Here is a 14488-nt window from a genome sequence, read left to right as displayed (position 1 = left end):
ATAGACAGTAGAAGGGACATCAGTGACCAGCCCTGGTTTTGTAGATGAGGACTCAGGCCCTGCACATCACCCCTGCTGACAAACTCTGCTGCTTCAGCAAGGGGTCATGAATCACATGAACTTAAATAGGGGGACTCTGTCAATTAATTAAGAAATATTGTTGGCCCTCCTGCTATATTCAAGGCAATATATGCTAAAAACTCCAACCAGAGAGTTTCCACAATGAACGTCGAATCCTAAAAATGCCGTTTTTTATGAGGTCCCTGGAATATTTTCTAGGGCAACATTTCTGGGGCAACATATACATACGGTTATCTATCCAGTTACCTATATTAAGAGAAAGAGATCTGGCCAGGCGCAGTGACTTACGCCTGTAATCCAAGCACTTTAGGAGGCCGAGGTGAGTGGACCACCTGAGGTCAGGTGTTCAAGACTAGCCTGGCCAACATGGTGAAACCTCATCTATACTAAAAATACAAAAAATTAGCTGTACATGGTGGCTCACGCCTGTAGTCCCAACTACTCGCGAGGCTGAGGCAGGAGAATTGCTTGAACCCAGGAGGCGGAAGTTGCAGTGAACTGGGATCACACCACTGTACTCCAGCCTGGGCGAAAGTGCGAGATGACTCTGTCTCAAAAAAAAAAAAAAAAAAAAAAAAGAAAAGAAAAGAAAGAAGTGTTTATGAGAGAGATCCTCTATTATAAGAATATGAAATTTAGAAAGATTTGCATCCAACGTGGCTCAAATAAAAAATGTTTTGGTACTTGAGACGGTGAAAACATAAGGAACCTGGGAAAACTCAGCTATGCAAACGGGCTTTTCTGCCCAGGATCCTACAGAGAGGAGACAGTTTAATGTACTCTCATCATCCCAGATTCTGTTCTGCCTTTCAAACCTGCAATAAGAGAGGGCGTGTTTCCCAAACAAAATGTTTACCTTATTTGAATGATCAGATAAAGGGCAGTAAAATTACGTGATATATGTGAAAGTGCTTTGTAAACCATGAAAGTTGATTAATGGAATCAGATATGTACATTGTTTTCCTTTGATAACCGAGTTAATGTCATTGCTCACAGATTTTAATGTTGCTTTTATACAGAGGGGACCCCCTGTGAGCCTCAGGCCCCACTGTCTGTCACAGGAGGCCTGGAGGGTTTCAGGTCACTTGTGCCCCTCCTTGTGGCCCCTAAAGGATAAGGCATGATGCTAAAGGGTACATTTTGCCACACTTGGATATGAAGGGAAGAAGCCATTCCAGAGCCCACCCCCAACCGCCTCCCTCAGACAGGACAACCAGTAGGCACTGATAGTAACTAAAGGAAACTCTGTGTGATAACGTGTCTTATCCAGCATCCTTCACCTCCTTGGAACACCCACAGCTATCTGCTAGGTAGAAGCAACTGTCATTAAGACCATGGCCCATTAAGACTAAGTCCTATACTGCCCCATGCCCTTCCCATCTGTAATTCATCCCTGCTGTCCTTACCATCTTATTTTGTCCCCACCAGCCTTGTCAGCTGTCTCACTAAGAAGGCTGTTAAATGTCACAGGACAGGAAACACAGAGTAAGTGCTGCTCAGACATGCGTCCTCCCACGTTCCAGTGGAATTGTGTTTTCAGAGGTGTATCTGCTGCCACCAGTGCAGAAAGTGCTCAGTAGTAATATCAGGTCATCTGTATGTCCTCAGCTTGTTTGCCACCGGCCCACACCCATAGTCAGCTGGAGACCATGCTGATACTGATAACCTTTGTAAAATATATATTTCAATACAATAACTAGGATACATTTTCTTTATTTTTTTTCAATACACTGTTGAAATATGCCTTATGATGCTTGCTCATGCTTTTTTTTTTAAATCACAAATGTGTATCTGAAGAAAGAATTTGGCATGCAGCTCCTAGTAACATTACTATAAATAGCATCTGTACATTGAAAGGAAATTGTCTTCCTTTAAGTCATAGGCACTGATAGACAATTATGAAACACATTTGCAGGATTACTGTACTGTTTATCCTTAATGTAACTTCAGAGTATTTCAGTGGAAAAGTCTGCAATAAATAAATGTCTTCCCCAAAGTTTGGGGACTCAGCGTTTTTCCTTTGAGGGGACCAGGTTTAGCAAAGCACTAAAATATGCACTTAACTACCCTTTGTTTTTCAGCATGCACATCTCTGAAAGCCAACAAGAATTCTTCAGAATGCTGGATGAAAAAATTGAAAAGGTAAGAAGTGAAATAAATAACCTACATGTTTCAAGGGAAGTATAGTAATGGCTTCATATGAGAGGGCAATAACATTCTTGTTTCTATGTCATAAAGCTATTTTTGTGAAGGTTTGGGTGGAGAGTTAAATAAAAGTCACCGCCCTTCCAAAATAAAGTGCATGTGAGAATGTTTAAGGTATAATAGAGACTCCCAGGATCCAGGACTGTCCTTGCCTATTAAAGTATGTGAAGTCAGTTGGAAAGCAATAAGCAGTCTTTTTTTCTAGACTGAGCATTCTGACCACTGCGTGTCATTTTGCACCCAGTACCCTGCACTAACCTCCGACTGCAAGGGGGCCCATAGTACCTGCTGAAACCTATCGAGGGCCTATGCATGGCACTGATCTGAGTTCTTTGCAAGCATGTTATACCTAATTCAATTTATACTTAGGAAAATGGCATTGAGACAGGTGTTATCTACATTTTACAGAAGGAAACAGGCTCAGAATGCTTGAGTAATTTACCCAGATTTGCAAGGCTAACAGTGGACAAGTTGGAATTCCAACCCAGGTCTGTCTGACTCCAAAGCAGTGTCTCCAAGTTGCTTCTCTGGTAGTGTGTGGGGATTTATACTGACAGTAAGATACAAAGTCGATCTGTCATAATTAAGAGTTTACATACTTATAGAATTTAAATTCATCTCTTCAAAGGGGTGAATCTTAAATGTTAAAGATACAAGTCCGAGTATTATAATTTTTTTATTCTAAAGAAGAGTGAACTTCTAAGTTCAGAACATATCACACTATGGTTAAGGCGTGACAGGCTGATTTTTACCTTTGAAATCTTTGTTTTAATTTGTATTTGTTTTTTACTTTGTGTTGTCCTTTTATTTTAGTATTTATTTATGAATTTCTAAGCTATGATGTATATCACTCAACAGAAGATAAGGAAGAAGGTCTTAAATTCATTAGTATTATTTAGCAGCAGATCCCACTTTGACATGGACCCTCTGAGATAATAACTGTATCATCTTCTAAGCCACCATTAAAAGACCAGCAAAGGTCACCAATGCGAAAAATAGAGATGGATAATGAATTAAAGTGAGAGTTAAATCTATAATGTTCCCTGGATGTAAATGAATAAATACTTGTTAAAGTATAATAATTTTTTTTATTTTCAGTGGAATTGTGGCTTATGAATGACTTTTTAAGTTGGAAACTTCATCCAGGAACAGTTGCCAAGTTTCACATATTGGTTCAAAAGCTGTTCAATTTGTCAATAACCTTTTTTAGTAAAGAGAAGCATAAAAAGAAATACAGGTTAAGTATCCCTAAATCGAAATCCAAAATGCTCCAAAATGTGTAACTTTTTGAGTGCAGACATGATGCTCAGAGCATTTTCAATTTCTGGACTAGGGTTGTTCAACCAGTAAGTATATATAACACAAATATTCCAAAATTCGGAAACGTTTGAACTTCAAAACACTTCTGGCCCCAGGCATTTCAGATAAGGAATACTCAACCTGTATTTTCTTCCCACTGAAACGATGAAGATCTTTTCTTCCTTTCTTTATTTGGACTTCCCCCCACTAGCTTTTTGGCAAGAAAAAGATTTGCATAGTAGTTAGGGGTAGATGGTAAAACTTGAAACCTGAATTTTAAGTTATCTTTTTAAACAACTTACAAACACTTAAAATGATATAATCTATATCCAATGTGGGTTTTTTTTTTTTTTTTTTTTGAGACGAGGTCTCACTTGTCACCCAGGCTGGAGTGCAGTGGTGCAATCTCAGCTCACTGTGGCCTCTGCCTCCCAGGTCCAAGTGATTCTCCTGCCTCAGCCTCCTGAGTAGCTGGGATCACAGGTGTGTGTCACCACGCCCAGCTAATTTTTGTATTTTTAGTAGAAACAGGGTTTCACTGTGTCAGCCAGGCTGGTCTCGAACTCCTGACATCAGGTGATCGACGCGCCTCAGCCTCCCAAAGTGCTGGGATTATGGGCGTTGAGCCACCGTGCCTGGCCCAGTGTGTTTTGGTAATTGAAATTCTACCTCCTTTTACTCAGAATTGAAGTTCATTGCTCCCACCTGAAATCTGAGATCCCCTTTTGCTTTTGCATCCAGAATGTAGAGTACAACAAAATAAAGAGTAATCCAGAATGTAGAGTAAAACAAAAATAAAGTTTATAACTTGATCATTTATTGGATGGAAGCTTCCCTGGACAAAAGAGCATTGGTAGATTCAACATAAACACTGTTTCCACTATTGAATACATTTACATTGGAAGAAGAGCTCCTATATCAGCCATGACAGGTACCCAGCTGTAGATTCTTACAGGCAATTTTCTATCCTCTCTGAGCCATGCTTTCCTGCCTCTCCTCTCTTAAAGCTCATCCTTCCAAATATTTTGAATATGCTATCTTATGTGTCGTTTAAACATTAAGCCTCCAAAAATTAAAATGCTCCTCCTTAATATATCTGTTTGCTTAATGTAATCTGCCATCGTTTATATAACCAAAATTGAAAGCTGGATTCTTCCAAATTTCTTCCAAATTGTTTTCCTGGTCATTTACCATTGCTAAATATTTATTTGGTCCAGGCTAGCATGAGGACAACCATAAATGCAAGTCAAATCTATTTAGATTTTACAGAGTTGGTTAAAAACAGAAAGAAGATTAAACTCACCTAGAGCTTCGTGTTGAGAGATTTGAGTCATGCTGAGAGACCTTGAGTTTTAAGATTTCATCTCTCCCAGAAGTGACTAGTAATTCTTTTTTTCTCCCTTAAATTAATAAGAAGCAAAACTGACTAAACCTATGGAGATGTAAATGTGCCCTTCCTTGATGCCGCCTTTGCATTTATTGGATGTCTTTAGGGCATGGCTTGAATTTACCTTCTAACCTAATTTGTTATTAAAAAACAAATTTCTGCTCTATCTTCCTCAAAATAGATGTAAAAGCACCATTAGTATACAGAAACCAGGACTGAAAGGTGGTTTCATATTTATAGTAGAACTTAATTTGCACATTTTGGACTACTCTAATTCAGAGATTGTCACAGTGCAGAGCTGCTGTTTACCTTTGCACCACAGCTGAACAAGTGGTTTTCTAAGAAGTTATGGTGACCAAGAAAAAGCAGGTAGCAAAAATGCAATTTAAAAAAATGATTCGGCCAGGCACGGTGGCTCACACCTGTAATCCCAGCACTTTGGGAGGCCAAGGTGGGCGGATCGTGAGGTCAGGAGTTCGAGACCAGCCTGGCCAACATGGTGAAACCTCATCTCTACTAAAGGTACAAAAATTAGCCGGGCGTGGTGGCACACGCCTGTAGTCTCAGCTACTCAGGAGGCTGAGGCAGGAAAATCACTTGAACTCGGGAGGTGGAAGTTGCAGTGAGCCGAGATCCTGCCACTGCACTCCAGCCTGGGTGACACAGCAAGACTCCGTCTCAAAAAAAAAATAATAAAATAAAATAAGATTCAGCACCTACTGAATACTATACTAAGCATTATGCTAGTTACTGAGAATACAAAATTAGATAGGAATTATAGAGTACAATATAAATAAATAGTAAACAGTCCATTGCTTTGACAAGTTCAATTTTAAAAGTGAATTTTTAAAAAATCTAATTATTTTTCTGATCAAGGAGTACTTCACCCATCACCACCACCACCATCCTCACCCTCACCCTGCTGTTGTCACTGAGAGTGAGGTTCTCCTCCATGGAACACAACTGTTTGCCTTCTAAGCTGGTTCAGGGGTTGAAACTTCAGGTCCTTTAACCAGGGATTTGGGACTTGGTACCATTTCACATGCTGGTGGTGGGAGGCCACAACACTCTGCTGCGACCGGAGATGACCAAGAGAGACAGATTGTCAGGAGAGCAGTGAAAGTTCAAAGAAGCTTGTAATCTGATTTACTTCTGCTTTTCCTTTTGGAGAGTAAAAACACTGTGAACCGGTGGGAGCCACCTAATTTCTGTTCACCTCATTATTTTTTACTCTGCTATCTAACCATCGTTATTCCACTGGAATGTATAGTTACTATTGTAACTCATGATTCACAGGCTCCTAGAATCTTATTTGAAGTGTTAGCATTTGCCTAACTTTGCAGCTTTAAGAAAATGACAGTTTTCTGTGGAGCAAAATAGTGATTTTAAACTTCATTTTTTCACTGTACCAAGAGAGGGAAGACAGTATCTAGATTAAAGTAGCCTGTGGAGGAGTTTCTGAATATAGCACCAAACACAGATGACATCAGATGTTAAGATATGCTTTCCACTATACATTCCAGTTTGTTTGTAAAAAGCAGAAAAAATAAATAAATTTTTTAGGTATCTGCAATAATAGTATCTTCTACAGGCAAAACAGGGATTTACATTTTGCTTTATGAAGATGTAAGACCCTGGCTGATGACCAGGGAGTCCTTGGCTTTCTCAAAGAGGATCCTGAATATTAAATAAAGAGTATCTTAGTACAATGTCACTTGCACCTGATTACTGTTTCTGATGAAAGGCTTCTTAAACTTTGTTGGGCCTTGTACATCTTTTTGGAGTCTTACAAAAGTTACAAAGACTCTCCCTATGAAAATGCACAAATCATATACACAAAACTTTTAAGTATAATTTCTGGGTTTTAAGACTCCATGGAGCCTGGCCATGGGCCCCAGGCAAAGAAACTTTGGATTTCTTTCTTATGTATTTTGCTGGTGTGCTTCCGTCAGATCCAGGGCCCAGCTGCAGTCATGAGCATGCATGAGCCTAGCTGGCGACCCTATCCATAGATAGTTGTGACTTTAAAGAGGATTAGGGAATTGAGTGCAGATGACACCATGCAAACTCATTCTTCTTCCTTTCTTACATCCCCTCCTTCCTGTCTGTAAAAATAGTTCATAGTCTCCTGAGGGAGAGCCATGAGCATGCCTAGTGCATCTCACATATTCCTGTGTGATCTTGAGATTCTGGCTCTGTTGATTGACATTATTCAATGTGACATTTCAGAAAAAGTCTGAGAAAGAGCAGTATGTGGACTTAAATCAGCTGATTTTAAAAGATGTTTGTTTGGCTGGGTGCAGTGGCTCACGCCTATAATCCCAACACTTTGGGAGGCCAAGGCTGGTGGATCACCTGAGGTCAGGAGTTCAAGGCCAGCCTAGCCAACATGGTGAAACCGTGTCTATACTAAAAATACAAAAATTAGCCAGGCCTGATAGTGCACGCCTATAATCCCAGCTACTCGGGAGGCTGAGGCATGAGAATCGCTTGGACCTGGGAAGCGGAGGTTACAGTTGAGCAGAGACCATGCCACTGCCCTCCAGCCTGGGCGACAGAGCAAGACTCCATGTCAAAAAAGTAAATAAAAATAAATAAAAGATATGTGTTTGTCTGTAGACCTCTACATCTATTGAACAGTCATTTACACTTACAAAATGTTGGAGTTCTTGAAGTGGCATTATTTCCATGGCCTCAGAACTAACCTGGTTGGTGAGAAAGGTCATGGTAAATCTGCATTTGTAAATTTTTTTCAAGAATTGTCTACTGACAGTACATCAGATCAGTCTGATCCATGTTATGAGTCGGTGTGTCAGAGATCAGAAGACGTTTGCTTTTCATCCAGTGAAGAGAGTGACTTGCACATAGTTGTGAACTATGATGTTGGGTTCTACGTGTAAACGATTTCTGTAGTCTGTTAAACCTCAGAGTTGTTACAGAACCAAATATAATGTTTGGCAGATGTGGTGGATATGATGATGGGTTTTATTTTTTAACTGTGTGTGTAAAGGCCTGCTTAGTGCCCACCAATGATAAGAAAACCTGGGACTGTCACATCAAAACCTAAACAATGTAACATGGCCTGCCCCACGTGTGCAGAGAAAGTCATGGTGTGTTCCTCCACCCAGCAGGTTGTCACTTTCAGTAGCAACCAAAGCCTTCAGCACTGGCAGAGAGATACTCTTGCTGGCATATGTAGTTTAGCAGTGGGCAGGGCTGCCATCGTCATTACATGAAACAATTTCTTGCTCCATGGTAAACATATTTTAACCAAGTTGCTTTGCTCATAACCAGGTCTGTTTTTGTCTCCTCTCCCTTCATCACCTTGCCTTGCCATCTCTCTCTTCTGAGTGTACCTTTCCTCATTCTTCAGCCAAATTAGAGCTATAATTACAACAGGCAAGGATGTGACTCAGTCTGTTTTGGTTTTATCTCTACTGCATAGTTTTATGCAAATGACTTCTTAATTGTCATGATGATGACACTGCTGTAGGAACCACTGGTGAAGTGTGTGCATACTCTGGGCATTAGGATCCTGCATGCCCATCCAGCTAACAGTAGTAGATGAGTCTGTCAAGGAAAATGAATCAGGCAACAAGCTGAAAAGAAATGCGACACACTTTCTTTTTTCTGGAGGGCTTGATTTTCAGAAAATTCTTGAGGATCTATCAGCCTGGCTCTTTAGGGAGCAAGAAGAAAAGGAGAGTTCAGTTTCTAATGCAACATAGTCATGAGTCCAAATAAAAACCACGCCATTTCTGTGCATCAGGTGTGGCCAACAACACTCTGAACTCAATAGCAGTGTGAGGCACAATCAGTGAATGGTATTATTTTGCCATGGATGCAAGTATTTGGACAAGGAAAGAAACCCAAGGTACAAGTGAGAGTAACAGGAATGTTGGTGTGTCTCATTCCCTTGACTAGTTCCCATTCAGCTTCTCCTTGCCCTGTCTTCTCTTCAGCTATCATTTTCTCTTCCTTCCCATTACCTTTCCATTCATTAGGTTTGGCAGTCATGGATGTTGCTTCAGCCCTACAGAGAACACGCAGGGAGAGAAAGGGTACCAGTCTTGGTAACTACTCCATTGTTATTTACGAACATCTGAAAGGACTCACTTTAGACTGACAGCTCCCTAAGGATAAGAATTGGGTCTCATTTGTCTTTGTTTCCTCAGAACCTAGCACAGGGCTTGGGACAAAACAGATGCTTAAGAAACTTGTTGAATGAGTGAATGGTGCAGATAAGAACACTGGGCTTCAAATGGAGACAGAAGCATACAAAGGCAGGAAATGTGACCTGGAAGACTCCTAGAGTAGACATCTCTACTTGGAGCAGCATAGCATAGGTATAGAGCAAGCACAGTGCCAGATAATTGGATTGATAGAGGCCAAGGGAAGGAGGCAGCATGGTGCAAGAGAAAGAGCCCATGCATGCTTCAAACCTGGGCCAAAGCCAAGGATTGGCTCTGGCAGCAGCTGTGTGACCCCAGGTTAAGTTAAACTCTCTGATTCTCAGTTTTCTCACCAATAAAATTTGAGAAATAATACTAACTTGTCTGGGATATTGAAGAAAATACACAGAGTCTCCAGTAGTGTTTGCTATGTTGTATGTGCTCTGTAATTGGTAGCCTTCATTTTGGTTGAAGTCGCCTGTGTTTGTACCATCAAGGCCATTTATACAGGAAGGATTTGGGATGGGGTTGTGGGGGGTGGTGCTAAACCGAACCTGAAAATGCAGAACTTAGAAACTTGGATCCCGCGTGAGCAAGTGCCTTCCTATGGTACAAATATCTCCTTGTAGAAAGAGTAGTAGAATCGCACAGTTTCCAGTGTATTCATCCACCTCCCTCCTATGTGGTATAATAAACATGTTCAGGAGTTAGATTCTTGTGAACACTTACAGAGCCATTAAATAACCTGTGCTAACTTTCGAGCTGTGATTACAGAATGAGTCAGTGAGTCAGTAGCATGGATACAGCTACAGCTGAATCCCTATATATTTTTTTCTGTTTGGAAGTTTTACTCTTAATTGTTGTGTCTCATTTGAAAGGCTTTTATAAGCCTTTTAAAAGATATTCATTGGCCAGGTATAGTGGCTCATGCCTGTAATCCCAACACTTTGAGAGGCTGAGGTGGGAAGATCACTTGAGGCCAGGAGTTTGAGACCAGCCTGGGCAACATTGCGAGACCCTGTCTCTACAAAAAATAAAAATTAGCCAGGTATGGTGGCATTCACCTGTAGTCCCAGTTACTTGAGAGGCTGAGGCAGGAGGATCACTTGAGCCCAGGAGTTTGAGGCTGCAGTGAGCTGTGATTGTGCCACTGCACTCCAGCCTGGGTGACAGAGCAAGACTTTGTCTCTTAAAAAACAAAAAAGGATTAATATCAGCCTAAATATGCTTGTAACAACAACAACAAAAATTTAGGAAAGGGGCTCCAAACAAAATCATAGAAATTGTAAGACTGACTTCTTTGATCCATTTAATAAGCTTGACATGAACATGTTCTCTGGACCTAGAAATGAGCCAGGGCCATGAGAGGCACATAATGAGGAATGATAAAATAGGATTCTTGTCTTTAGGGAGCCTCAAATCTGGAAGAATAACATTTTGCATTGGAAGGAACTTTAGAGAATGTCTTACCCAATTTACCCTCAACTTTTCATCTCCCACTAAACAGCACCCTCCATAGCAAAGAATGAGACATTCCCGTTTATATCAGCTGGGAAGGAATTATGAGGCATATTATGTTCTGAACATTGCTTGAAAAATTTATTCTGAAGTATTATGTTATTTCTGGTGCACTTTATTCCTCTCTTTCACAATTCTATCAAATGCGGGCACATTCTGCTCTGTTCCTAGAGAAAGCATTCTTGGAGCAGACACTTCTAGACTCCCCTCACTTCAATTCCATTTTTCTAAGTTGATTCAAAAAGGAGTACCAAAAAATTGTAAGCTCATATTTACAAACTTGATTGTTGGAGGCTTGCTTAGAGATGCATAGTCATACCCTGCCTCTCTTCTGGGTTTCTTACAAATTGAAAACAGGCACAGGGAGCTGGATGAGTATCATGGTCAGTATCTACCTTGTTAATGGGCTGGATGATTCCCAGGTGTGGATCCAGAGCGAGTTTGGAATATATTTATAACACTTAAAACATCAAACGATTTGTAGGCATAACATATAAAGAAGTAATATTAGTGCAAACCAGTAAAAACCATCAATTAAACTACAATAACGTTCACTGCAGCATTCTTTATTCAACAGCCAAAAAACTGGAAGAAAACTAAGTATTCACCCGTGGAGAAATGAATAATTAAAATCCTCCGTATTCGTACAGTGCAATATTATGCAGCAGTTAAGAGACATAAACCAAGCATATATATATATATATATACATATATATGTGTGTGTATATATATACATATATATGTGTGTATATATATACACATATATAGAGAGAGTCACAATTATAGATTTCAAATACAATTATTAAGTGAAGAGAGGATTATGCAGAATGATAAAAATTGTATGATACCATGTACATTAAAAACACACACATTGTTTATAGATGGACATTCAACAAATATTTATTAAGCACCATCAGTTTTTACATGGCATATTTACAAATGGCATGTGTTTTTATCTGTTATATATTTAAATATTCATATACACATAAAAGTGTAGTATATTTGTTATATCAATATAACATGAATATCAAAGTATATAAAATGATACCAAACATACAAACTGACCAAACCCATGAACATTGCTGTGCCCGGGGATGGGGGATGAGAAATGGGTGGTAGTTTCATTTCTTAGAAGGAGGGCAGAGGCTAGGAGATGGTACAAAATATTACTAGTTCTTATGTCTAGTAGTGGGAATATAGTGTCTTTACATTCTTCATACTTTTCTGTATCTTTTAAATTTCTCAAAATCAAAAGAAGTCTATGAAAACAGGAATGTGTTTTTTGACAAAGTGTCAAATAGAAAAAACAAAGCAGATTACACAGTGGTCACTGGCTTTGCTACACCTTCCCCTGGGTCCCAACATGTGGATTTGGGTGGAAGAAAACCTTCAGGAAGTGCTAACATATGGGCTATGGGCCGTGGGCCCTGCTGTAGGTCACCTGAAACACTGCTGATTTAGATTTCACTTGAAATCACTGCTGTTTCCAAGGGCTGTGATAATCATGGCCACAGATGCAGTTGAATTGCCTGACCTCTATTAATTGCTGTTCTTATTGGCCAATTAGCCAAATGTGTGACAACCCTTAATTTAACCTGTGTTTCATAATTCAGTAAGCCGGATAGTACCCACGGATCAGTAGTTCTGATGGCCCCAGCCTGTCACGTGTCCTCTGGGGCTCCTTCGATTGTTATCCTCCCAAAGTGCTCATTCCCAGAAAATGGGTTAATCAGGCCAGTGAAAGCCTCAGGCTCCATAATAAAGTCCCATGGGCCTACTTATCTTCCTCTTCTGGGGTGCATGCAGGTTGGCCACCTTAGCCATACCCTAGAAGAGGAAGGAAGCCAAACAAGTGTTCTTCCCAACCCTGGGCCCCAGATGCCCACTCCTTACTGCCCTCTGGGCCTCTCTCCTTCCTGTCTGGCTAGTCCATTGTTCTCTGCCTTCTAGAGAGAGGGCCCTCCCATCAATAGCTGAAGTCTTCTTCCTGGCCAAATGCATGTGCTTCCTATTCTGAAAGCAAAGAGAAAGGAAGGGAAGGTGAGCCCTGTGGTCCCTCAAACAGTGTCACCCCCCTTTGTGGAGAGGAAAGAAAAGAACCAACTTAAAGTATGTCCCTCACCTCTCCCTCTCCAGAGGCCCAGCCCATGGAACAGTGAAGGGGCAAACCCAACCTCTTCTCCTGTCTCCACATGTGACTGGATGAGTCAGTCACCATCCAGAGGGTCTCAGCAGGTGTGAGGCAAGGGACTAATGGGGACCTACCAAGTTCTCTAATCCAGCAAGAAAACTGATCCTCATCTAACTCTTTCTGGTATTTCCTGGTTAAAAACTGTAATGAAAGGAGATGTGTGATTAGTCTCCCCAAACCTCCATCCAAGTTCAATATAAATTCTAGGGTGTATGTGGAACAGAGAGCTCTTTCAGAGCAAAGAGCTCTAAAGAGTTTGTCTGGAAGGCACATCTTTGTCAAGAGGCAAATGAATTAAAATGCCAGATTTGCTAAAGCCATTGTCCAAAAGGAAGTGAATCCTGGGGGAGGTGTGTGAGGCTCCAGTCTACCAAGTGGGTTTTCCCAGGTTTCCTGGCTTGAGGGCAAGGTGGTAGCATTTGAATCTTAACTCTTACACTTGAGAAGACACTAAGACATCCCTTTTAATTAAGTCCAACAAATAGCATGGAAATCTTCCACAAAAAAAATCCACAAAAAATTATGATATGTCTGATTAGAAGAAATCAGTCACAACAGGGAAGAATTTTATAAGATAACATTAAGTGAAAAAAAGCAAAGTAAAACACTGTGTCTATAATAGGATTGAAATGGTATAAAAATGTCATGCATATGGACAAAGATTGAAATGAAATTTGAAGACTGATGGGGAAGAGATGCTGTTGGAGATGAATTTTTCCATTTAATTTTGATTTTCAATGTTTTCATGTTTGTAAAATAAGAACAGTTTTTGCAGAAGAGCTCTGGAGAGATGTCTCTCAAGGTGGAAATTATCCCTGCTGTTTGAGCTCTAAAGAGGGCAAAACCCTTGAACAGTGTTAGCCTCTGATGCTATTGGTGGTTAATTCTGTTCTCTGGGGCAGGGCAGGCAAACTATGGCCCATAGGCCACATCCAGCCTGCGAGACAAAAATGGTTTTTACACATTTAAATGGTTGGGAGAAAATAAAAGAAGACTATTTTGTGACATGTGAAAAACAGCATGAAATTCAAATTTCAGTGTCCATAAATAAAGTTTTATTGGAACTCAGCCATACTCATTCATTTACTTTCATCTATGGCCGCTTTCAAGCTTACAATGGCAGAGTTGAATCGCAATGAGACCATATGGAATGGAAGGCCTAAAATATTTACTGTGGCCCTTCCCAGAGGAAGTTTGCCAAGGCCTGCTCTCGGACATCAGTTCAGTATGGCCAAGAGAACGTGGTCGTCTGCATTATCTCTCCATGTCTTTATCCTCACTCCTGCTCACCTCCTTGTGGGGAAAGAACATCATTGAAGTCATCCAAGTGCCAGCCTCAGATAAAGCTTGAAAAGTACGTGGCTTAAAGCTTCTAGGCCAGGCGCGGTGGCTCACGCCTGTAATCCCAGCACTTTGGGAGGCCAAGGCAGGCGGATCACGAGGTCGGGAGATGGAGACCATCCTGGCTAACGTGATGAAATCCAGTCTCTACTAAAAATACAAAAAAAATTAGCTGAGCGTGGTGGCAGGCGCCTGTAGTCCCAGGTACTCGGGAGGCTGAGGCAGGAGAATGGCGTGAACCCGGGAGGCGGAGCTTGTAGTGAGCCGAGATCGCCCACTGCACTCCAGCCTGAG

At 40.8% G+C, this 14488-nt stretch overlaps 1 protein-coding gene across 2 annotated transcripts in view; it reads left to right on the top strand.

The window, feature by feature from the left end:
- C1H1orf21 (chromosome 1 C1orf21 homolog) overlaps positions 1 to 14488 on the top strand; it is a 232330-nt gene that overhangs the window by 206613 nt on the left and 11229 nt on the right. For both annotated transcript variants that reach the window (XM_004028042.5, XM_063710134.1), the window contains exon 5: positions 2163 to 2223. In XM_004028042.5, coding sequence (XP_004028091.1) covers positions 2163 to 2223 — 61 coding nt within the window. The remainder of the gene's footprint in view (positions 1 to 2162; positions 2224 to 14488) is intronic.

The sequence above is a fragment of the Gorilla gorilla genome, chromosome 1 (genome assembly GCF_029281585.2).
Source record: "Gorilla gorilla gorilla isolate KB3781 chromosome 1, NHGRI_mGorGor1-v2.1_pri, whole genome shotgun sequence".
Lineage (NCBI taxonomy): Eukaryota > Metazoa > Chordata > Mammalia > Primates > Hominidae > Gorilla > Gorilla gorilla.
Note: the sequence above shows the minus strand (reverse complement) of the source record. Positions and strands in the feature narration are given on the sequence as shown.